The sequence below is a fragment of the Enhydra lutris genome, unplaced genomic scaffold, assembly GCF_002288905.1.
Source record: "Enhydra lutris kenyoni isolate GAN:26980312 unplaced genomic scaffold, ASM228890v2 scaffoldscaffold24, whole genome shotgun sequence".
In the NCBI taxonomy this organism is placed as follows: domain Eukaryota; kingdom Metazoa; phylum Chordata; class Mammalia; order Carnivora; family Mustelidae; genus Enhydra; species Enhydra lutris.
Genome location: NW_019154108.1, coordinates 19,856,370 through 19,882,842, shown reverse-complemented (window position 1 = coordinate 19,882,842; position 26,473 = coordinate 19,856,370). Strand labels below are relative to the sequence as shown.

The 26,473-nt window shown below is 42.1% G+C and overlaps 1 protein-coding gene across 1 annotated transcript in view; it reads left to right on the top strand.

Moving 5' to 3' along the window:
* Nucleotides 1-26,473, top strand: part of LOC111150864 (collagen beta(1-O)galactosyltransferase 2) — a 99,091-nt gene that overhangs the window by 62,523 nt on the left and 10,095 nt on the right. The window contains exons 4-8 of the mRNA XM_022508506.1: nt 1,326-1,460; nt 5,186-5,390; nt 10,905-11,024; nt 21,525-21,601; nt 25,421-25,527. Coding sequence (XP_022364214.1) covers nt 1,326-1,460; nt 5,186-5,390; nt 10,905-11,024; nt 21,525-21,601; nt 25,421-25,527 — 644 coding nt within the window. The remainder of the gene's footprint in view (nt 1-1,325; nt 1,461-5,185; nt 5,391-10,904; nt 11,025-21,524; nt 21,602-25,420; nt 25,528-26,473) is intronic.

Sequence of the window (26,473 nt, the reverse complement as noted above, 5' to 3'; positions counted from 1 at the left end):
TACAGTTGCCATTTCCCTTTTTGACAGGGGCTTTTTTTCCCCACAATCTTCTGGGAATCAAGTTCTTCATCTGTAGCCCCAAAATCCATTTAATTCTTTTGGTGAGCATTTTCCAGGACAATATTACAAATACTATCAAAGCAAACACAATATGGTTTTATTAGACTTGTCAATATCTGCTCTCCATCACTAAACTCTGATTCCTAAAAGGAATACTTTAGACCTATGTCCATCCCAGCCCATAATCACAATAAAAATCAGCCCAATAATTTGTCACATGCATCTGTTCAATACAAATAATTTCATATACATTTTCAAGTTAATGATATTTAACATTAGGGGCGCCTGGGTGGCTTAGTCATTAAGCATTTGCCTTTGACTCAGGTCATGTTCCCAGGGTCCTAGGATCGAGCCCCGCATCAGGCTCCCTGCTCAATGGGAAGCCTGCTACTCCCTCTCCCACTCCCCCTGCCTGTGTTCTGTTTCTTGCTTTCTCTCTCTGTGTCAAATATAAATAAAATCTTTTTTTAAATGACATTTAACATTATAAAGCTGTTTAATTTTCATTAAAGCTTACATATGCTGAGTCCCAAGTTTTTGGGTAAACAGATTGACTATCATAAGAATTTATTATTTGTGTGTGTGTGTGGTAAAATATACATAACACAAAATCTATCATTTTAATTCCTTAAGTGTACAGTTCAGTGAGATTATTTATTTTATATAATAGAATCTATTGTTAAACTATCCCTATATATGAATCAGTGTTAACACTGATTTCTGCTAAAAGAGCAAAAAGTTTCTGCGAAGATAGCTTCTGCTAAGAGAGCAAAAAGTTTCATGGGTTGGTATTACATATGTTCAACAAAAATTATACTTGTAACATTAAAATGGCATTGATGGATCTGTTTTGGGCCATTTTGGCGTTCCTATGGACAACCTAGATAAGCCTGTTCATTTGTACCTAGGTTGGGCACTCAATGAGTGTTTTTGGATGACCCTTTAAGAGCTCTTGGGAGCTATCAGTGGTTATTAACCACAACCAAGGTGTGAGTTGAGTGCTGGTTGAGTGTGAACCCGGTATGGTAACATCGAGTTATTGCTTGGTGCCTTATGCAGAGCTAGACATGTGGACGTGAGTCTAAAGATACGTTTTGTCCAAATGAATGCCATCCGGCCTCAACAAGTTTCAATAAGGAGAACATAAATGACTGGTTCCATTTCTCACAGGCAAGTTTCTGTGATCCTTCAGAAGTGCTGGGTTAGTCTTGAACCTAATACTGAAAAGTACTTTTTCACCTGATATTATCCTTTCCTTTTCCTAGTTCATAGATGTGGACAACTTCCTGACTAATCCACAAACCCTCAGTCTGATGATTGCAGAAAACAGAACCATTGTGGCACCCATGCTGGAGTCTCGGGGCCTGTACTCTAATTTCTGGTGCGGAATCACACCTCAGGCAAGTCTTCTGGCTATGGGTTTTAACAAGGAAGCTGTTATGTCAACCATGGCCCCATTGGCCTTTTTGCTCACTTCCTCCCTTGAAACTTGTGTGTCAGGGTGTTACAGGATAAGTATGTTCAGGAAAAGAAGGAAATCCATGTCTAATGCATAATCCAAGGAGCTCTTTTGTATTAATGAATTTTGAAGAAAATATTCTAATGAACTTACCCTTAGAAGCCTTAACTTAACCAGTAAAACTTACTGATACTTGTACTTTTTTCCTCTCCAATTCTGAGATTTTTTTTTTTAAATAGGACTTCTTGGTATTAAAGCATAAGAACACTATAGAAAATGTTGCAAATGGAAAAAAGCAAAAAAAAAAAATTTTATGTGGCCCACACCACCACTCTAACTTCTTAGATAACATCATGTTGTTAATAACTATATCATCAAGTGGCTGTAATGCAAATTACTTAACCTTTCTCGGAGTTTGAAATTAGTCAAGTTGTTTGCAACTTTTATCTATTATAATGACCATGATGATTAGTGTACATTTTTCTGTATTTAATATTATGTTCTTAGGATAGTCTCTTACAAGTAGAATTACTGAGTCAAAGAGTATACATATTTTGATGACCTTTGATATATGTTGCCAAATTTATCCCCAAAGATGTCTAAGAATCAGAGCTGCTATGGTAGCTGGTTTTTACAAAATTCAAGTGAAACACAACATTTTTTTACATTTCCATCATCTCTCTTTTCCGTTGTAAAATCTTCAAAGTCTAGAACTCTTATAGTGAATGCTTCGAGGTGATTGTATTTTTAAGTCTCTAGTTAATAAGTTAGGTAAACTAAAGAGATCAGCCGATCAAATATGGAATAAAGCTGTGCTAAGGGGGAAAAATGCATGTTAACTGTGTTCTGATGCTCAAAGGGTTAAATTTTGAGTCCCTCTTTTATATTTGGTTTGGTTTTGGATGCAGAATGAGTTCAGGGGTGTGCTGATAAATGTTTGACAACTAGCTCTCTGTTGGGGAAAAGCCCTGATTGGTCACATTTGCCGGTTTTGATAGGGTCGCTACTCCCACCAGGTGAAACAACTTAAATGTTGTCGAAGTGAGGGAAAGTTAAGTAATTGCAGTGTAGCCTCTTGGTGATAGAATGACAAAGAAAATATGCAAAGCTACCGTCTGTGGTATTTTAGAATGGTGGGAATTAACATGATTTTTTTTTTAACAGATTTTAAGCTACCAAAATGTCAGCTGGCTTGCAAAATTTCTGAAATTTCTGACAAACAGTAGCTCTAGCCCACTGTGGGACCAGTTATTTCCTGCAGTTCTGAGAGATCGTGAATGCAGGCTCTCCACATCTCTTTTAAGGAGACGTTCAGTTCGTATTTATAAAAGACATTCAGTTCCTTGGGGATAGGATGTTTTATTAAGTTCATTTAAATTCATACTCTCTCGGTTAATAATCTTCAGTGTTTCACATGGTAGAATCACTCGAGGGCTGTTTTTAATGAGTTATGCGTTGACACCAGGAAAACGGGTGGATTACCCTCATAACTACAGCCTCTAGGTTTTTATTATCTCCTTATTTGCTTTAATCATTAAAAGCTAACAGGAGAAATGTGCTCACTTATTTTGCACAGTAAAATAGAGAGCAACTTAGGGGCAATTCTAATTTGTTCTATCTTTTTTTTGGCTTTCTACCATCCTTAGTCAGACTTCTGCTAGGGTAGGAACAGAAGCAGGCAATGACTTCATAAGCTAAAGGCAGCCCTGGTTTCCAGAGACCTTAAACACAGCCAAAACAAAATGACCCTGGTGTTGTCTGGCCAAGAACAGGAATTATTTATTACCAAAAACATTCATTTTTTTTGTCAAAAAAAGACACATCTGTCACCTCTGCTCTCTGCAGAAGGGGTATTCATTCTCTCTCTCTTTCTTGCTCTCATTTTCTCTGCTTCCTTCTGCTCACACTCAGGAGTTTCAGTGATTCATCGTCATGAGTTTTCCAAACTTCTCATTCTGAGAATATTATTCCTAAGTAGTCTAGAACTTTGTATTTGACATGTGTTCTTAGGCAGTCCTTCAAAAAACCAGTGTTGCCTTTATCCCTTGGAAGAATGCTCATGAACTGAAGGATGTTAAGCAATCCTTAAATTGAAGGCTAATAAAACTTTGTAGCCATAATACTACTTCACGTAATGAATTACAGTTATCAAAGGAGCTTCACAGACCTTATCACGTGTGGTCCATTCTGTAATCCCACGAGACAGACCAATCAGCCCTTAATCCCATTTTTCAGGAGACAAAAGTCAGCTCAAAGTGGTTAAACAGGGACTGAGATCAAACAGCTAAAGGAAGGTTAAGATGATTCTAACACTCCCATCTTTCAAATTCTTAATTTGTGATCCTTCTACGTCATCACATGGTCAGTGTTAGGGTGAGCTCAGCCAGAACAACTTAGACCTTGAAGGAAATGTTGCAGAGATAGAAGAGGCTGCCGTGCCTAACGTGTGGGCGCTGACATTTCAGCAGAAAACGTGACCATAAAATAAGGTGACAATCAGTGAATATGGGAGAAGTTCTCTGTCCGCGGAGTATTGTGACTCCCTTCAAGGTACTGGCTCACACTCATTCCGTGAGCCTCGAACATTTTTGGAAATGCCTTTCAAAGCTTCCACATCCATGTAACAACTTCTCACATACATCATACATCATCACCTTTTCTGGAACAGAGTTGAGCTTTGGCAACAGTCAAGATATAATGAGTGCCACTAGAGTGGAAGCTCCCGTGGATGCCATATTTCATGAGGGCTGAGACCGGGGATGCCTGTTCACTGCTAAGTCTCCAGCATCTAAACACAGTGCCTGGGATCCAGCAAGCGCCCAGTAGATGTTTCTTGAATAAGCAGTTAAGTTTGGGGGGAAACCAAGCTGGGTTTTTCCAAGCCAGCGTGTTCAAAACCACAGAGTAAGGAGGTTGGTTGTCCTGTGTGCTCATCCAGAAAGAACTTTCTAAAGGCGAATCCCCAAAAGAGTGTGGAGCAGGGGCAGCTTCACCAGAATATTGAGTAAGTAACTGCACGGAAGGACCCTGTTTCTATGTTTAAGTACTGCATATTTCGTTAAAAATATTAGCCACGTAACGTAGTAATTTTAGTATTAGCCAATATTTTTTTGATGCTTTCTGGGTGCTAGGCACTATTCTAAGCGATTTTCAGATTTTACCTTACCAAATTTTTACAGGCAAGCCCATGGAGTAGACCGTGTCATCGTTCCTGGTTTACAGATGAGGGAATAGACACAGCAAAGTTGAGTCACCTGACCGGTACCTCCAGAAAATAAGCTGCTGAGATAGAATTTGAACTTGGGCAGCCAAACACCAGAACCTGTGCTTTTAACTGCTCTGCCCCACCACCTTTTAATACTTACCCTTCACATTCAATCATACATCCACATAAAATATACTTTCATGAGATCATTAAATCCAGAGATAGGCTGTAACCAAAATTATTTCTGATAACAAGAACCTTGAAGTGTTATTTTCTTTGCAAATAGCATTGCTTGAGCTCTGTTGGAAATTCCTAGGCTCAGATAAGAAGAGGGAAATGACTCTGCTTCGGGATTTCTCCTTAACTCTGGTGGTGGCTCGGAAGGAAGGAGCCTAGCGGAAGACTGGGAAAGATGAAGGTCTCAGATCTGAGAACAAAGCCCACCTATTTCTCTTTTCCAGGGCTTCTATAAACGCACCCCAGACTACCTTCAGATCAGAGAATGGAAGAGGATGGGCTGCTTTCCCGTCCCCATGGTTCACTCCACCTTCCTGATTGACCTCAGGAAGGAAGCCTCTGACAAGCTGGTGTTCTATCCCCCACACCAGGACTATACCTGGACCTTTGATGACATCATTGTCTTTGCCTTCTCCAGCCGGCAAGCAGGTACTGGTTGTGTTCAGTTGTCCTGTCACCATGGAAACACTGCGAATACCCAGCTCCTTTGTTTTGTGCATCTTCGTATAAAACGGGCCTATATAAACCTTTCCTTTCATGTGGTATTAGAGACACTTATTTGCAATTCAGGACTATCTGTTGCTGTCCCTGCGAGCACCAATGACCAAGAGCCAGGGCTGGCCCCTCCTCAGAAATCCACTCTCTCTTTTTTTGACTACTGGGGAGACAGTGCTGGTGGCAGCCACCACGAGCAGGTGATTTCTTCTCTGTGATGCTGCTGCGTCATTCTGTTCCCTACAGGAATTTTTAATTATTTAGGAAACTGTGACAGAAGCCCGAAACAACACTGGCAAAGACCCCAGGCTTTAAAAATAGAAGTTCATCTCTTCTTTAAAAAAGTCTGAACTGGCAGAGTGGCTCTGTTCCCCAAAGTTTTCAGAGCCCCTGGCTCCTTCTCTGTTGCTTCTCCATCCTCCAGGAGTTTCACCCCTAACTGGATGACCCAAGACAGCTCATCTCTATGGATGCGTTCTAGCTAGTGAGTGTAAGTTGGAGAGGGAAGGGCACTCTCATTTAAGCACTTGAACGTGTCACTTCCATGCATGTCCCCTTAGCCAGAACTTAGTCACAGGTCAACACATAGCTGGAAGCAGGGCTCAGAATGTGCTTTTGATTCTATGCAATCTAGAGCCCCAGTTCTTTTACTCTAAAGGAGGAGGGGATAGATCTGTGGAGGTAACCAGCGGTTTCTGCCACAGTCCCCATGCAAGGAAAGGCAGAGCCAGAGTCTTTCACGAACCACTGGAAAACATTTCCAGTGGGGTCGGTAGGCTTTTTGAGGATGAAAGTCAGTAGGAGGGTAAGTCATTTCTCTTGTGTCACCCTGCACATGCCATCAGGGAGGCTTTCATTCATTATGGCAACTCAGCAGGAAGATATACGACATTCCTCAAGCAAGGCTGTAATCTCAAGATCACTGAGACCTTCGACCTTCCTGAGAGAAGTCAGGTCCCACTATCCATGAGCCAGAAAAGTGCCACTTCACCACCAACAAAAGTGAGCTTAGAAACCAGACAGGTGGTGCATAAACTCGTGTGGCCATGTACATTAGGGGGGATGGGATCAGGACCCCAGGAAACTGAGGCAGGTTGCTGGCAGGTAAGAATGTTGATACCAGCTCAAGCTATAGCGCACACATCAGGCCATCTTTAAAGCCATCCGTATCCCACTCATCAGTTGTAGACTTGGTAGGAATGAGAATATTTGGTGGAAATGGGGAAGGCTGATTATTTTCTCTTGGCTGCTAGAGCCATTTAGGTGCTTGGGACAGGTGTAGGCGTTCTTGAACCCTGGGTCAAGGCCAAAGCTGGGTTCCTATCCTCATCTGGATTGGGAGTTTTTATGAAGGTTCTTGGGTCAAAGTTAATGGAAACTGCCTTTTTAAAACTCCATCGGTGATTTGCTCTGACTTCTCCAGGATGGGAAGCAGACTTGGGACCGTCTCATTCCCTTGGGTTGTGCCAGTCCCTTTGCTTCCAAGCCTGCAGTAAGGATGTTCCAAGAAAGTGAACTGTTCACAATTACAGTAATGGCCTTTGCCTAACAGAGCCCTCTTTGATAGTGCATAAGGTATTATTGTGACCCAAGCACTCAATTATTAGGATTTTTTTTTTTTTTTAAATCAAGAACTGGATTTGGGACTGGAGAGTGACATGGGCTCAGTAGGAATTTTTCATCTCTGTCCTTTGCTTGGCCTGTTCACTCAAACTTCCTTTTTTTTTTTTTTTTTTTTTTTTTTTTTTTGTGGGTCAGACTCCCATAGGCCTTCCCAGGACATTGGAAACAGGTGGAGAGGCCCAAAGCTGTCTGGTGATTCAACAGGGGAGAGAGGAGGTAGAAGAGAAAGGAGAGAGAATCAATACCCTAGGCCTTGCCTTCATGCCTGGCATCGTGTTAGGCTCTGTGTTACTGGGGGAGATAAGGTCTTCCCATGTGGAAACCTTGGTAGTAGTTGTGAGGCAGGACAAGCTGAGGTCACACCTGTGGCATAAACCATGAACGCATCAGGGGTCAAGCAGGAAAGAATTACTGTCATTTGGGGGAAATGAAAGAGCTTTCCTGACAGTCCTATGGCTCCACGGTGGCACTTGAACTTCTCTAGAAGTATTTCCAGGAGAGACAAGAATGAGCCCGGGAGCCCTGTACGGCCCACGGGAGCTTTGGAGATCCAGAGCAAAGCACTCCCCTTCTCCCCTGATGAAAGATGATATTCATTCTCTTATTCTCACTCTGTGAAGCTTCCGAGCTGTGTTTCACCCATTAAAGCTCATTTGTAAAATGTTCGAAAAGCAATCAAGAGCCTGCAGGTACCCAGCAGGACTGTCTAACCGCAGACCTTGATCCTTAACCTTTCACCTCTAACTCCAGTCATCGCCACATGTGGTGGATGAGTGGGAGGGGCAATCCAAGTGTGCTGGTGCACTGGGGAGTTCCCACTCATCTAGCCCCGGAGGGGAGCATAGGGGTCATAGACAAGTCTCTGTAGCTATAAGAAAGCCAAAGTCAGGAGTTCACTTCCCATTGTGGCCAGGGATGTGGGCTTTGTATCGTGGCCACAGGAGCCATCTCCAGCACCAGCCAGTCAGTCATCTTCTGAATGTCTGCTGTTGAGTCAAAAAAAGCAAGAGATGTGGGTGATGGGCAGGCAGATTTGCCTCCTACATGGCACTGGTAATCAACATGCCTCCCACGTGCAAGAATGGCAACTCAGAGTTAGTTCTGGTTCTGAGACTTGGCTTCAGAACCCTGGGCAGATAAGGTCCCCTTACTTGGCTTTGGCTCTTTAGAGACCAAGGTTTCATGCTAATGACTTACTGTGTGACCTTGGACAAGTCATAGCCCTTCCGAATCTGATTTGTCATCAAATCAATTAAAAATAAGCATATCAATTTGCTGTTTAAGGTACTATGTGAGCACAAGAAAATGTATGATATTTTCACAAGACAAGTACAGAGCTTTGAGGTATAGTTTCATTTATCGTTCTTTTCTGAAGGGACAGAAAATTTTCTCTAGTAGTAGCTTTCACTGAGAGTACCAGATTCCTTCATAGACTTTAACTAATGACCAACACATTTCCTTTAAAAATGTTTATGGTTTTATCAAGTTACCCATGTATGTAGTTCAAAGAGTTCAAAGAGTGTTCCAAGATTTATTATAAAATTAGAAGTCCCCTACACATTACCCCCCTGTACCAACATTCCCCTCTTCTAGAAGACAGACACCTAACTCTAATAGATGGTGGTAGATGTGTAGTATTATATCTGTGCTTCTAAATAATGTGCTCATGTTGCTACTTCTCGATTCTCTGATTTTGCTTGAGGCATTATGGATTGACTGTCCACTATGGAAGGTGAGGAGTTAGCTCTCTATCCTCCCTGTGCCCCCTCAGTGCAAACACATTCTCCCCTGCCCTCTTGATAGAATTATATGGTGATTTAAGATAAATCATGGCCAGTGTTTTTGTTGTTAGAGTTATGTAATGAACACTAGGCATCATAAGCAACTAATGAATCATTGAACTCTGCATCAAAAACTAATGATGTACTATTGAATTGAATTGAATTTAAATTAAAAAATGTTTTTAATTAAAAAAGAAAAAATAATAGAGTGATGCAAACCTAATTCCAAGCTGAGCCACTTATAGACTATGTTAATTTTCCTTCCATCTTTAAATTAAAAATGGCCTTTTTGGGTTTTGCTTAGTTTTATTATTCCTTATACAATCTAAAACTAAGCTCTAATTGTCTAAAACCTCTCTTAGAATGGTCCGATTTTTCAGATGTTCTTTTTGCATGATTGTGAAGATGTCTCTCCTGGAGCCTTCAGATGTGCTCGCATCTGAGTGGTACCACACCTACTGACCCCAACCCCAGACACCCTTCCCCTCCCTCCCATAGGGACGCCCCTGTCAATTATGTCTCAGGTCTTCCTTGTTTTCTGTGATCCACTCCCTCCTCTTCTCCTCCCCTTTACTCCTCCCCCACTTCTCTTTTTCCCGCATCATCCAGTTGCTTTTTGAGAAAGTGCGATAGTAAATAATACATATAACCTTGCCTGTGTGAAAATACCTTTCTTGTCCCTCCACATTTGATGGACAGCTTCTCTAGGTCTCCTTTCCCTTTTTACTGAAGCTTTGGAAAGGTGAATGGTAAAATGAGTCACCTAATTAGGATCGAGAGGCAACTGAAACATGAAATCACTTTCCTTCCATTTCCTGATCTCATCATAACTTTGCAAGAGGCTACATTTGGGTTTGAAGCGCCTCAGAAGCGTTTGCGTGGGCAAACAGCAGAATTAGTGAGTTCACTTGGAGAAGCAAGAGAAGCAACCATGCATCTTGGAACAGCCCTGATTTGAGCCAGATTCAGTAAAGAGGAGGATAAAGGCCCTTTTCTTTCCCCCGTTCTTCTCTGTTAATGCCATGAGACAGCTTCACCTGATTTGGCAGGTGATAGAACTGACTGGAGGAAATTTCATCTGCACAACATAGAGAAGTCACTATGCAGGTAATTCTGTGTCTGGAAAGCATAGATGATTACAGCAATTAACCAGTCCGAAGCTTGGACCCATGGACCAGAGCTTGGCAGACTCATCCTTTGAATTAAGCAATCTTTTCATTAGGCAGGACTGTCAATTGTTGGATCTCTATGAGACCATCTTGATTCCTATATTCCCAGCTGTCTGGTTAAACAGAGGTGCTAGCAGCTCTTGGAGTTAACCATATGGGGCCTGGAGACCCAGTGTTGAATACAACGGGGCTGGCGCATATTTCTGGTATTGCTACACTGCGGATCCTTACCAGGACTTGAAATGCAGACTTTGTCCCTTTATGAATCTGTTATACAAGTTTCACATCTCTTGGTTGGCTCCCAATCCATGCCTGCTAAGAGAAGAAATAAAACCATGGAGACGCCATGGAGAATTCTAAATTTCCTTTGTTTTTTGTTCTTCGTATGCCTAGATTAAGCTTTAATAATCTGTCAGCCTCGCAGGATCTTCCTGTTGGCTTTCATATCAAATGTGGGTTTTATTCCTCATTTTCTTGTTATTTCCTGTAGGCGGATTACAGTGTTCCATTCTGTTCTCTGGAATGGGAATTGCTTGCCTTCTTTGATCCCTTCATGCCTTTCGTGTTCATTTTCAGATCACGGGGATGCTTTTTCTTCGGAGAGAAAAAAATCAATTTCCTCTGAGCTGAAGAATGGCCCATGGTTTTTATTAGCCTCCAATGCTGTGTTAAATTTTCTTAATAAAGAGCATTTTTGAGGTCTACAGACAGTGTCTGAAACAACTACTGTTCAGTTTCAGTGCCAAACTCAGCTTCAGCCACAGTCTAAGGATTTTGGGGTCTCTGTGTGTGTGTGTGTTTCCCCTTAGTTGTCTCTAGAGAACTAAGAACTGTGTTTTCTGATTGGTTGCTTTTTTGGTGTCTTGGGTCCTCAGGCATCCAGATGTACGTCTGCAACCGAGAGCACTACGGCTACCTGCCCATCCCCCTGAAGCCCCATCAGACCTTGCAGGAGGACGTCGAGAACCTCATCCACGTGCAAATAGAGGCGATGAGTGAGTGACCCCAGAACCTGGGGGATGCCTCTTGTTCCCTTGCCACTGTGATCATACCAGCCCTTCTTCCCCTCCCCCAGGACTGAGATCTCACAGCCATCAGTCTGCCTTGGCTGAAACATTCACTTGTTCATTCGTTCTTAAACTTCTCCTATGTGACATATGAATAGGACAAGGTCTGCCCTCGACAAGCTTCCAATCCGGGTGGCGAAGCTGGGCACACAGGAAATACATCTCACACAAGGTCTTAAGAGCTAGAATGGTGTTTTGTCACGTGGATCCGAACTCTAAACTTTTACTGCTTTCTAATTACATGGCTTTGGAAAAGCAACCTAACCTCCTTAGTTGTGAAATGGAGATAAAGCCTTAGGGCTTGGGAGCAAATTCTCCATGATATATATAAAAAGTCCAATAACAATAATTTGACTTCAACTTAATAATAGCTTATCATGTAACAGATACTAGGCAAGTATTTTTTGTCTGTAGTCTCATTAATCCTTACAACACTCAATGAAAGGGTTTTTATTATCCCCATTTCACAGATGACAAAATGGAGGTAGAGAGAGGGCCAGCAACTTGCTAAACAAACAGTGAATTGGGACTTGACACAATCTTGCTACCTGCAAAGCTCATGTCCTTTATCGCTTCTGGGTCTAGCATGATGTCAGAATCAGTAAATGCTCAATTACCGGTTGCTGCACTAATTAGGATGTAGAATGTGCAGTGTGGCTAAAGCAGAAGGTAATGGATAAACTCTGCCTAGGGGAGGATGTTCAAATGGATTCCGAGAGGACGGAATATTTGCATTTCTTTTTCACGTAACATCTGAGAAATTCCATTATTCATCATGGGAGTGTAGGATGTGGTGGGGAGGGGCAGTGGGGATGGTTGGGGAGGCACAGCAGGAAGTAAGGCTGGAAAGTGGGCAGGAACCCAGCCAGAAGGACCTCTAATGTATAAGAAGGTGTTTGGACTTTTCCTGAAAGGAGGGGAACTCTTAAAGACATTTTTTAGCAGAGAATGTCTGATTGAAATCTGAACTTAGAAAGGTCTCTCTCATGGTAAGAGAAGTATGGCTGGAGTAGGGTGGGATGGGGATGGCTGGTCTCAGGCCAGGGGTGAAGAGATCATTTTGGACATTACATGGTAAAATAGGCGATAGATGGTAAGGATCCAAGCTAGGGTAGGACCAGGGAGAATGGAGAGGAAGGAAGAGATTAAGGGAACCGTAAGATATAGGCTTGAAGGGACTCAGCCACAGTCTATGGCTGAGCAAAAGGGAAGCAGAGAAAAGTTTCAAAGTTCTGACTTGAATGCTTTGGGATCACTGTAGGAGTTTTAAATGGTATAGAGCTTGTAGAATAAAGGAGAACCCATGAGTTCATTTTTAGACCCACTGAGTTGCTTGTGAATATCTATTTCCTGCTTCCCAGCTTCAGACAGTAAATGCCTTGTTGATCATATTTGTCTCAAGGTATAGTCCTTTGCCTATCACCTAGTAGGCACCCAGTAAATATTTGTTGAATAATTGAATGAGTAAAAGAATGAATGAGTTTAGGTTGAAATGTCCAGTGAGGAGATGGAGAGATGAATCTATCAAGCCTAAAGACACTGAGTTGAGATTCATCTACAAGATTATGCGACATCCTAGAATTTCAATAAAATAGGAGTGTGAGATGTGGAAGGAAGTTCAAGTAAGAGAAATACTGAGAAGTCCAGTGGATTTTTTTCAGCTAATGCCCATAATGAGGATGATTTTGAAAAGGCTGAATGAGAATTCAGAGTGTTTGAGAAGTAACTGAGAAGCAAGAAAATAGAGAAGAAACACAGTTTTTGTTGTTGTTGTTGTTGTTGTTTTTTAAGAAACATGGTTGGGACCTGAAGGTAACAAAGACAATAACAATTTAAAAGATTCATAAGAGTCCTTTAAATAACAGGCTCTTTTGCTGTATTTACATAAGCTTCTGTTTGCAAAACATCGGTCAGCTCAGTGTACCTGGAGCACATCAGTGGTGCTGAGCAAAGTGCGTCCATAGACTACACTCAGAATGAAGAGGGCAGAGCTCCTGCCATCACAACCTTTGCATGCTGGTGTGCACTGTAGCTTGTAAGCCATCCAGTCTCTCCTCATCTCAGTGTCCCTGGGTTTGAAAAAAGCAACAAGAAACACTACTTTTACAAATATATAGAGAATAATAGGGATAATGAACACAACAAAAAAAAATCCAGCCTTCATGGGGGGGAATGAGAATTGAATAGGGAGCTGCTTCATTGTGACAGTATTTCTTGAACCAGCCTTTAGCAATTTTTTTGTGTGAATTTCTTTAATACATACTGTTTCTGCCTGTTGTCTGTGTTCTAGACAAGGGCAGTATCTTACTGCCTTTTATCCCAATCACCTAGCCCAGTGCATGATATATGGTTGGTATTAAACAACTTGTTGCTGAATGGATGACCAAACCACTGAAAGAACGAACAGGAAATGCATGAAAACTGTATTGCAAAGAGCACTGAACCCGATTCCAAAATAATGAATTTCAAACCAAGCTCTGTCCTTTAGGAAGGGAGAATTCACCTCCTGGAGCTTTGGTTATTTTATCCGTAGAGTAAAGATAATAGCACTTACTTTGCAGGGTTGGGAGAGGCAAATAAAATAATGGGCATCAACTCCATAAAACATTGAAACGTGATTATTAGGGCTCAGTTTGACCTTTGGTTATGGACAGCTCCTTATCACCCCTGTTTCATGGCCATCAGACTTGACTCCAAGTAGATGTCAGCTCAGAGAGGACCAGTGAGATCCTTGCCTTCTCTTGTTTTTCCCCATAGAACTGAGAGCACAGAAACTTCCCTGTATGTAGAAGCACACACATTGTCAATAAAGTTTTTAATTATTATAAATTACAAATATGCACAACACCATGCTATGTAAGTAGAATTCATCTGAGAAGAATCTGTAATATATAGCTCTCATTATTGACCTCCCAGACCATACCAACTCTAGTACCAGGCACTTTATATTTGGCATTTTATTTAATTCTTATATTTACCTTCTTCAGTTATAATTTTGTTAACATTTCAGATTCTGAATTTTAAAAAGTAGAACATAATTGGAGTAAGAAAAATGATCAGAAAAACAAACCTTCGAGGGTAATAATGCAGAAATATAGACTAGAGGGCACTGTAGGATTAAGAAAAAGATTAATGATGAGGGGCGCCTGGGTGGCTCAGTGGGTTAGGCCTCTGCCTTCGGCTCAGGTCATGGTCTCAGGGTCCTGGGATCGAGCCCCGCATCAGGCTCTCTGCTCGGCAGGGAGCCTGCTTCCTCCCTCTCTCTCTGCCTGCCTCTCTGCCTACTTGTGATCTTTGTCTGTCAAATGAATAAATAAAATCTTTAAAAAAAAAAAGAAAGAAAAAGATTAATGATGAAATCATATCTGTCAAGTGTCCTCAGGAAAGATGATCCAGATGTTAAAAGCATTTTGTACAGCATCTGGAATCCAATGGGCATTAAAGAAATGACTGCTAATAGACTATACCAATTTCAGCATTAGAACAAGAATTATATTTATGTACAAACATTGAATGCCTTCCTACGATCTGTGAGTCACTCTATGAAGGTACTGGGGATTCAAAACATTTTACAAACATTCTCTGTTTTGGGTGTAGATATTTAACTGAAGACATAGGACAACCATTAAAAGATCCCAATAGTGCAGTATAGTGCTTTGTAAGCACATATAAGAGTAGTTGGAATTTGAAAGAGGGAGAAATTGCTGTGGGCAGGTGTGTTCTAAGAGTCCACTAAGGCCTGGTGTTTCTCAGATTGGGCTTTGCTAGAAGTTTAAACAGAAGAAGTGGTACAGTGAGGGCACTATAGGCAGAGGAAACAGACCGAGCAAAGATATCATCCAAAAAGCATTTTCACCCTCGAAGAGGGCTGGCTTTGAACAGTAGAAGTAAATAAAATTTGAGGGTTGGAGTGACTTAACTGTTGTGGCCCTTGAATTACCCACCTAAGGCAGAATGTTCATTCTGAAAGCAGTAGAAGACAGGGAATATTTTAGAAGAGAGAGTGGGGCTGTAAGTACTGATTAAACAGTTAACTATATTCCATGCATTGTTCAAGATGCTGGAGATATAGCAGTTAGCAAAATCAGCAGAAACTTCACCATCAATGAATTTATATTCCAACACAGAGAGATAGACAATCTATCAGGGGAGCAGCCACATGAATATTTGGGGGAAGAGTGTTCCAAGCAGAAAGAACTACAGGGGTACCTGGGTGGCTCAGTCATTTAAGCATCTGACTCTTGATCTCAGCTCAGATCTTGATTTCAGGGTCATGAGTTCAAGACCTGTGTTGGGCTTGACACTGGTCATGGAGCCTACTTAAAACAAAACAAAACTAAACTAAACTAAACAACAACAAAAAGCTCCAAAAGAAAAACTATAAAGGCTATTAGGAGAGCTTGTGATGCTCCAAAAACAACAGGCCAGTGTGGTCAGAGTACAGAGGAGTTGAGTAGAAGGAGATGAGGTCATGAAGGAAGAAGTGTCTGGATCAGACAGAGCCTTGTGACCACAGCTAAGAATTTAGATTTTATTTTAAAAGTAATGGGGTAGTGTGTTGGGATGGGGTGGAGAGAGTGGCATAATGTGATATATGCATATAGAAAAATCACTCGGTGGTGTGGACGTTTAAGTATAGCACGAGCTGTACCTCTCTCTTGGTGAGAGAAAATGGTGGTTGGGGTGCTGGCTGTGGCAGGGAGGTGAGGAGAAGCAGGTGGAGTTGGGATAAATTTTGTTGTGGAGCCAACAGGACTTACAGAGACCTGGATGCAGCCAACAAAGGTAAGGAAGGAATCCAGATGACACCAGGATTTTGTCCTGGCATCCCCTTTAGTGAAATGGGAAAAGATGTGGGGAGGGAAGTTCTGGTCATGTAAACTTATGATATTTTTAAAACATCTCAGTGAAAAAGTTAGGAGATACTTGGATATGATTGTGGAGTTCAGGGAAGATACTCCAGCTCAAGACAGACATTTGAAAGTCATTAGCATTAAAAGGACATTTGAAGTCATGGAACAGTGCGAACTTGTTTAGTAAAAGATCATAGAAAGGGAAGAGGGGGAGGGAATAGGACAGATCCCTGGGGGAGACAAACAGCCAAAAAGCTGGAAGGAACGATTGAGAAATGTCTCAGGAAGGAGCCAGATGCAGCTGAGAAGGCCCATAGAATGAGGATAGGGAATTTAACACTGGTTCTGTCAAGATAGAGATCTGTGATGACCTTGATAAAAGCCACTACAGTGCAATGATGGGGACACAGGCCCACTGGAGTAGGTCAAAGGGAGGACAATGGGGAGATGAGAAAGTGGAATCTTGTTGAGATGGGGACAGAGAAATAGGATGCTGGCTGAAAGGGAATGAGAGATTAAAGGAGAGGTTGTTTTGTGTTGTGTTCTTTTTAAGATAGATTTTTAGCTTATTCATATATGAACAAGAAGGATCCAATATATAAGGAGAACTGGGTGATGTAGAAGAGAAGAAGGCAGTTGTAAGGCTGAAGTCCTTGAGAAAACAAGAGGCGTTGTAATCTAGGACGGAATTGGAGACGTTGTCCAAGGTGGGAACAGAGATGCTTCTTGCACACTAGCAGATGGGAAGGCAGAATGTGTAGGTACAGATGCAGCTGGTTTTGTGGGCTTGAGGTGGAAGGAAGAGATAGGTCTACTTTGAGTATTTTCTTTATGAGGTACATAGTTCATCAGCTCGAGAGAGATGCTGGAGGTGTCGGGAGAGAGGACAAGGCATAAAACAGATCGCTCGGAGAGTGGGAAAGTAAATTTACTATGGAAGCATAGTTGCATCATTTGGCAGTGTCGAGTGCCAGTGTGACATCTGTGGTTGTAATTTTAAAGTGATTCAGTCAACACAACTGTGTGAATTTTTCTTGCAGTGTTCTTGGGATTGAGTAAGTGGATAATCAAGTTCAAGCAGGCCTGGGATTTTACCAAGTAAGATCCAGGGAAGCAAATCAAGAGTCTTTCTGAGGGAGTTGGGGGTTAGAGTGCCAGCCCAAGAAATCTAGGTTGGATACCGATGGACCTGAGGACATGAAGAGGTGATGGGGACATGGTAGTGGGTCACTGAAAGAATGATTGTTGGTGCAGGAACTAGAATCCCAGTCTTCCGGTGGATCACCACATGGATGCTGAAGTTTTTTAAGAATGATGGTAGGGACAGGGGGCGCCTGGGTGGCTCAGTGGGTTAAAGCCTCTGCCTTCGGCTCAGGTCATGATCCCAGAGTCCTGGGATCAAGCCCCGCATCGGGCTCTCTGCTCCGCGGAAAGCCTGCTTCCTCCTCTCTTTCTGCCTGCCTCTCTGCCTACTTGTGATCTCTGTCTGTCAAATAAATAAATAAAATCTTAAAAAAAAAAAAAAAAGAATGATGGTAAGGACAGCAAGACTGTGAGCCCAAGGCTGTCATTATTAGTGGCTGAAGAGGCATGACCACGGGGCAGAGGGGGCTAATACACACTTCAAGAAACTGGGAGTTTTGAGGGATGAAAGGGAAATAGTTTGCGGCGGGGAATTGGGGGAGATAAGAAAAATCAGCTTCTACTCTGATGGGTGAAAGGGAAGCAGTGTCCTCCAAAGGAAACCAAGTTTTAGTTAAAATAAAAAGGTGAAGAGACATTCAGAGAAAGTAAGGGACTGAAACGTCAAAGAGTTGATGAACTACAGACTGGAGTTTCAGAGAGCAGAGTGAGGAGCTGGGGTGGGCTGGGAGCTGGGGTGTAGCACCTGCTAAGGCTCACAGGAAGCACTCTGTCCATTGCTCTACCCATACTCACTCACTTTGTATGTTAGGAGCCATATAGAAAATTTGGGAATGTGCTTCCTGCACAGAAAATTGGAGGCTACTTCTTATAAAGGTGAAAGAAGTCAAAGGGTTATATGAGGCATGTGGGGATTGGTCTTGCGAGTCAGAGCATGAGCTGATGGGAGATCTCAGGTGCCCATTCTCAGTAACAACATTCTGAAGCCACAGAATGTCATGTAAAGAATACTAAGATTATTGGACATGAAGTTGGACGGTCCAGTGATCTTACCAATTGCTCACTATTGGATCTTGGCACCGGTTACTCCCTATTTGACCTTGGGCAAGTCCTCATCTGGGTGGGTCTCAATTTCTTCATCTATAAAAACAACCAAAAGATAAACGAGGATAAATGATGTCATGAATATGAAAGCACTTAACAAATTGCAAAGTGTTGAGTGTGACCGTTGTTGTTGAGAACAGCATCGTGCTTGAAGAAGACTATTTTGACAATAGTGTGCATAATGAGTTAGGACGAGGCAAGACTAAGTGCATGAGAGTTTGAAAATATTAAAACAGCCCAAGCATGGGGACGCTTGGGTGGCTCAGTCGGTTAAGTGTCTGACTCTTGATTTTGGCTCAGGTCGTGATCTCAAGGTCATGAGATCCAGCCTAGTGTTGGGCTCCATGCTGAATGCAGAGCCTACTTAAGATTCTCTCTCCCTCTCCCTCTGTCCATCCCCAGCAGCTCATGCTCTCTCCATCTCTAAAAGAAGTAAATTAATTAATTAAATTTTAAAAAATAGCCCAATCATGGTGAGCGAGAATCTGAGCTAGGGTGGTGACTACAGCAATCGAAGAAGTTCAGAACAACTTTAGGTTTATGATTAAATGATTATGATTTAGTTAGGATTTGGTACAAACATAATCTCTCAAATATTTTGATGGGGGGGTATGACTGGGCTGGTGCATTGTATGCTGCTGGATGGTGTGTGTCCAGTGTAGACTACAGAAAAAATGGTCACCCAGAAGAAAGACTTGGCTAAATGAGCTATGAATTCAGCCCACTTGCCAATCCAGCTTGATGCCAGTGACTACCAAGGACCAGCTTTGGGGGCAGGCCGAGTGGGGGTAAAGGGTTTAGGAGGCAGACTTAGGTTCAAATACCAGCTCTATCAGCTCTGTGACCTTGGGCAAGTTGTTGAAGCCTTTATTTCCTTATCTGTAAAAATAGGGACATGTGAAAATTAAATAACTGTGACTATATATGTCAAGAGTGTAACCCAGAGTTCAGTAGATAATAAGATCTCTATCATAATGACTGTGATTATTATTCTTAGGTCTTGAAACTATCCAGGAGCCAGTGAAGCACATTGTCTCAGTTGGTGTGGCACAGTGAGGGGCTATGTCTAGAGAGGGATTCAAATTATGAATGATGGAGTCAGAAATGACCCCAAACCAAAGCTGGGATATACCTAACCTTCAACTCTGATGAGGCAAAGACACATCCCTTCTCCTTGCACAGTTAATTTCTTAGTTCTAACTTTATCGTTCCCTGTCTTTCCCCGTGGCTTTGCTTAGTCTCTGGGGACAAAACCCAGACATATTTCTCATATTTTTGTTCAATGGTGGCTTTCAGAAGCCAACCACTTGTGGCTTGTGAGGGACACTTGTCCTGTGATTGCAATGACTGCCCATGTTTGATGGAAGCAAAGTGGCTAAAAGCAGTCTCTTTGGCTGAATTGTTAAAGCCACGCAGGCCATGTGAGTGCCAAACAGACCAACAGCGTGAAAAGGGGAACTCAAAATGTAACCCCCTCCCAACTGCAAGACTCAAGGAGGGAGAGCCAGGCAGCTCCTCCAACAACATTATGAACAAGAAGGAGTTTGTATGCTAAGTTCCTTTCTCTCAAAAGCCTAACTCTGTACATGGTGGCCCCTCCAACAATATTTGTTGATTTAAAAAAAATTAATGAGGAGTGGGGTGGAGCAGAAAGGAACAAAATATTCTGAGCTTCTAATGGAAACAGAAACACAGGCACTGTGTATTCACAAAAATGTGACCATAGGGGTCAAACTTGAAGGAATTAGACCAGTTCTTGTGTTGGACTTAGGAAACCCGTCTCACTACCTTTTAGAACTTCACATCATCTGATGATAAGTGAAACTGGATGTCGTGGTTTCTCTTTAATATCCCAGGGAAGGATACATTAAACAAATAATACTCTTTGGACAGTATCTCAGTCAAAAGGATGAAGAGGTTACACTGGGATATCAAATAGTGACAAAAATCTCATTGGCTTCCTAGCAAGGGCCTATTTCTTGCAATGCAAAGCCCGCAGTGGTCCTCGCGTCCTTCTGGGCACCTGTCCTCCAGATGCTGGCACATGATTCTAGGCTGCTTCAAATGTGTGTGGCTTCTCCTTTATCAACATCTGCTACTGTGACCATTGTGGTGGGCTGGGGCAGGGTGGAAGGAGGGCTTGGAGAGCTGAGAAGTAGAGATTCATGAGCCCATGACCAACTTCAAGTGTGAGGAAGTGATTCTTCTCTTCTGCCTGGAGTGGAGGAGATGGTGACTGCTGAACAGTAGTGATGGCCACCACCAGCAGTTCCTCAAGCCACCCAAGTGACCAGCTCTCACTGTGTTTTCTTTGTATTACCCCTTTAAGGAAAACCAAAGGAGTACTTTGGATTTGCAATTCCAAAAATCCTCAAGACCTTTCCAGACTCCCCACTCAACAGGGCCTCCGAACTTTCAAATGTATAGTTTGTAAAGAAAACTTTTTTTGGAGTATGAAATAAGTAAATCTTTTATTACTTAAGATGCAGTATACCCTTACCTGGAAATTTACCTGTTAGCCCTGTACCAAGTTTTGGGTTGTGGGCTGGCCCTCAAAGGCAAGTTCCCGTTAAAATAAAGGACCTTTTGCATACCTGTAGCTAAACCTGCCTGAATGGGATAAAAATAGTCCCAGACAAGTCCCCTTTAAAATATACAGAGAAAGCATTATTTAGAAGAAGTCTGGCCTACTTTTGAGGTCTTTCATTATGAGCCACATTAAGTAACAGCTGAAAAGTTACTGAATTTTTCCTGTGTCCATTTACTGTGGTGAGTGCTTTGCGTGCAGGTCTCACTTAAATTTCACAACACCCTAAGAGATATACTTTTTAAAAAATTTTTTATTAAAATATAATGTATTATTAGCCCCAAGGGCACAGGTCTGTGAATTGCCAGGTTTACACACTTCACAGCGCTTACCATGGCCCATACGAGAGATATACTTTTATTATCCTGATTTTACACATGAGGAGACAAGCTCAGAGAGGTCACTTAACTCTTCTAGATCTTCACAGAGCAAAGTTTGGACCCAGATCATCTGACTCCAGAGGCTTCACTCTTAACCATTACCATAGACTGACTCTCATCTCCTCTGAAAATAAGTCTTAAGGGAAATGGAGTGAATATTGCAGTCTGCATATGAACAAGCATTCTGGAAATCCTGGCCATCAGGGTTCTTGTGTAGCCACTCAGTCCTGGAGAACTGCCGGGCAGTTATCCCCAGCCCGGACATCCAGACTGTGTTCCCGGACACCAGGTGTGTGGATGGAATCCTCTTCCCTGAGCCTTTCACTAACAAAATGCTCTGTGTGTTTCTTGTGTCTTCCAGTTGACGGTCCTCCAATGGAACCCTCCCAGTTTGTTTCAGTTGTCCCTAAATATCCAGACAAGATGGGATTCGATGAGGTAGGAAAGGTGTCTGTGTGTGCATGTTCACGCATGTGCATGTATGTGGCATGCTTACATGTTCATATTGGAGGGCAAGCCAGATCCTACATCTGAGAGCCAGTGAAACTGGCTTGGTGGCTGAAAAGGCACCAAGGTCTGGGGAAAACCACTCAATTTGTATCGTGTCTCAGCTTTCTCATCTTAAAAAAGGAGGATTTGGGGTGCCTGGCCAGGTCAGTCAGTGTAGAATGCAACTCTTGGACTCAAGAGTCATGAGTTCAAGGTTCACGCTGGGTGCAGAGCCTACTTAAAATAAAAAAATAAACAAATAAAGATAAAAGATGAAAAAAGAGAATCACATGCACCTGAAACTAATGTAATATTGTGTGTCAGCGATACTCAAGCAAAAAAATTTTTTAAAAAAAGGAGCATCGTGGTGAAAATGAATTAGTCATTGGGTTGGAAAGAAGTTACTATTTAATCAAGAGCAAATTTTATATTTTCTAGGAACAGATACCGCTATATTTTGTGAACCTTTCTATCAAGATTCAAGGGTAAAGAGGATAATGTTTTAAGTATTTGAGGACCTTAACTTTATTCTGAGTGCATAGAAACCATTCTGGCACAGTCTGTGTTTTATTTTCTCTGTGCTGTTCTTCCATGGAAAAAGGTTGAAGGCAGGACTGAGAGGGAAAGGAAAAAGAGAAAAAAAGAAATTTGTTGTGAAATTCCGCCTTTCAGTGGGCAAGAACTTCATAACACGCCAAGGGCCATATTTATTGTACAGTTTTGATTGCATGAAGAAGGAAGCAGGAGTATAAAGAGATACCTCTCTTGGTAACACATACTACAGCTACTTGGGAGTGCACAAAGTGTGACTCCCAAGTCACTGAATCCTTTGTGGGTCCCTTCGGTCATGTAGCTGCAGATCAGTATTCAAGCCTTTGGTGATCCACAAACTGAGACAGAGTTTTTCCGTGGATTCTGGGTATGGTATAGGCCAGGCTTTGTGCTGTGCGCTCCCACCATCGCTCCAGTCAAAGAAAAAGCCTTGTTTATCATTCTTTGCTGGATCACACATGTCCCCAGGTACAGCCATCTAAAAGCTGCTGGGATGGGCACTGGTAATTCTTGTATAAAATTAACGTGAATCTGGGCTTCAGGAATGGGAAAGAATATTTCCTGAATATTAAATGGAAAGAGTTAGCAGCTATTATGCTGTTTCCACAGAGGGTAGAATGAGAAGAGATGATTTTAATGTGGGAGAGAGGAATTAGAATAAAGTGCAAATAATTTTTTAAAACAATCGGGGCTGCAGAGAGGTTTGGCCACCATCACGCACTGGACCAGCTCTCACATCTCACTAGAGCTGTCCTTCCCTGCAACCCTCGTCAGCCCTCCGTTCTCCAGGTGAAAGGACCCAAGTGTCTTTACATAGATTCATTTTTCTATTTAGACACATTCCTCTAAAAACAAATAAATTAATTAAATAAACACATTCCTCAGAGGAGCAAGCCAAGGGAAATCAAGTGGGACAAAACCAGGATCTTCTAGCTCTGGTCTTCCATTTGGACGGGGCTGTAAGGACTGGGTCCCCACTGGAAGTCTTTGGAAAATGCCAACTCTAGGAGGTGCTGCGGGTCTAAGAACAGAGATAAGATGGTGGATAGGGGGGATTTTCATGTGCTTTTTTCATTCTTTGAGTACTCCATGACCTTGGTGGCGGTGTCTGGGCTGCATTTGGCTCTGTGGTTCTTTCTCTGTTTGCTGTCCACTAAGTATGAGCAAGCCGTCTGTGTTTCTCCTTCATGGCTACAATTTTTACTGCGCTTGTCCTGGCTAAAGCTGGGACTGAATTATTATTTACTAAAGTCTTCCCAGGCTAGAGGACTCTGGTTTGAGGGGACTTTTTGTTGTATTTCTGTTCATTTTTTTGTTCGGGTTTGTTTTTGTTCTCCTGGAGTGACCTCGGGCTGCTCCATGCACACACGGGAGGAAATGCCCTTTCCTTTCCGTATCTTTTAAAATTGTGGGATGAAACATGGCCCATCGCACTGTGATCCTAAACAGGAAAAACATGAAATGTAAAAGAACACAACCATTAAGTTATGAAGCCCCAAGTTACAAGGCAAGTAGAGTCACCACAGAAATTACGTTAAAAATAAATACTCCGTTAAGTAATCAAGAGAAGTAATGAAATCAACTCAGGTCATCAGAGAAGTAATGAAATCATGATGCCCCGAATTCACTTTGCCCTAAATCAGAGGATAATTTCTTTAAAGAGGACATCTTGTTCTCCCATCAGTTTCTTAGCCCAGAGCTATATAAATGGATGGAAGTGAGAATATTTTGGAAAGATGGGTTGAAATTTTAGTGTAGCTTTTGATCCAGTAAAACATAGAACATATTGATGGTTATACGCAGAATAAGTGAACCAAAGCTTCATCCCCAGTACCCAGGCTGGTTACAAGACCTAGTTTCTTCTTTATTCTGGGCTTGACATAAAGCAAGCTTTGTCTAAACCACACAGCATTGGCATTTTAATCTGTGTTGTTCTTGTGAGGTGAGGTGGTTCAACTCTCCCTTTTACAAACGAGGGAACTGGACCGTGAAGCATTCAATGTCTTCCTCAAAGTGATCTGAGTAGTTAAGTCAGGATGAAGCCAATGCCATCCTACTTATTCCTGTAGGGTCTCCTTTTCTATGCTACAGACTACGTGTCATCAATATTTCTTGCTGGCAGCTAAAATCTCCTACTCTTAGAGGCCTAGTGTAATGTTCAGAGTGAATTTGTCATTGTTTGTAGCAAAAGGACCTTGGAAATACCCATGTTTACCTATAATAGCATTCATGAGTCTTGAGGTATTTCCATGGCTCCTTAAATCTGAGAATAGTCAGGACCATCTCACTACCCATAATTCCCTGCTGTGGTTTCATGATACGTATGTATTTCAGGCAGCCATCAGGTACATAGGGGCTAAGATGAGGGGCTACAGATGAACCCAGCCCTCATGGGAAAGGAATCTGGAAGCATATTTTTGGAGACTTCATGGACGAGTTTGATGTGCAGATGATGCCTTTCCATTTCTCTATTCCCTCAAAGGGCTGCCTCTAATAGTAGAGCCCCTTCTCTTTACTTCTTTCCAAAAAATCCCCTTGTCTCTAGGGGAGTTGAAGAATTCTGGCAAAGAATCTCCCAACATTAAGACCTTGATAATTCTGTTTGAAACCTTTGGAAATGCAAGGAATGTATTAAGACTAGATTTTTCTCATTCTTTGAATGACTTGAAATTTATTACAATGGATATGAGATCTAAGAATAGCTAATATTGAGAACCCATGAGATAGGACCAGGATCATCCCAGTTTCACAGATGAGAAAACTGAGGCATGGGAACTGGGCCAAGGAAAATACTTAGTAAATAACAGTCAGGATATAGACTTGGGGCTATGTGCTAATAAGTCTAACCACGTGCCCGACTGCCTCCTACCTCTGAGTCTTCTGTTTGGGGTTTAATTCACACTTGGCCTCCTCAAGAGTAACTTTGTGAACTTTCCTATCTCAAGAACAGGGCAAACCTGTCCACCAACAAGCATCAGAGAAACAAAGAGAGGGTGAGGTCACTGCAGATGGTTCAATTTTGAAAGTCATTCTGTTTGGATTAATATCATTTGACTTGATATGAAATATAAACAGATCTTCACCACGGTTTTCCTTTTTTTTTTTCCACTCCTTCTTCTAACTAACTTTGGTCCTTACATTTACTTAACTTTTCAAACAGCCTAAAGGAAGACTTGAATAATCTGTGTTTCTTTTCCTTTTTCCTCCCTGTGTTAGATTTTCATGATCAACCTCAAGCGCAGAAAGGACAGGCGGGACCGGATGTTACGCACCCTGTACGAGCAAGAGATTGAGGTCAAGATTGTCGAGGCTGTGGATGGAAAGTGGGTTGGGTTTTTTCTTGAATTGCAGTTGTGGTTGGAGTGGGAAGGTGCCCTCTCTGACAGAGGGTTAGTGCTCGGCGGGAGGAATCTAGATTCATTAGAATACATACTGTTCTAACCGCCACACGTAGCCTACTTTGGGAAAAGCTTTATGAATGAGAGCAGCATTTAAATTAATTTCACCAGGTAGAGTAGGCCTGCAATCCAGTCACCATCCAGCGAACTCTGGTCTTCATTATGCTGAAGGCTTGCAATGGAAGTGATTTCCCCCTCTCTCTGAGGGTTTTCGCAATGGTTGTGGTGGTTTCCAGCTTCCTATAATATATTGGAAGGAATGCATTTAGAGTTGCATTCAGAGCCTGATTTAGACCAAAGTCGCCAAACCTGGGCCACCTGAGGAGAGTAAATGGGGAGGAGAATAAATGGGGGAACATGCACAATGATGTGTATATCCTGTTGCGTGAGATCTTGCCAGAGCCTGCCTGGGCTGATCACGTTTCCCAAGAATATGGCAGGAAATTCACAAAGGGAACTTGGTTGAATTCCTTCAAGAGTTTTGCTCTAGCTGTTGTTTATTATCTCATTTTCCTTTGCCCTTTTATTTGACACTTTATTTCAAGGCGTCGATTTTTGCAAAACCTGCAGTTCCATGTTTTATGTAAGTTTGGAATATGAATGGCTCTAAGGAGTGGCTGGAAGCTATTGTGAAGTGTCTTATGACTTTTGGAGAATTTAATCAGTTTCTCAAAATGTGGCCTGGACACCCATGTCAGAGTCTCCAGGGTTAAGCAGATTCTTGAGTCCCAGCCCAAGGCTGCTGAATCCTGATCTCTAGGGCTAGGACTGGGAATCTGCATCTAAGAAGCCTCAAATTCTTAGGTAAGGTTGATTCTTAGGTAAGGTTGCCACTCAGTTAAAATATAAAATATAGGACACTCAGTTAAAT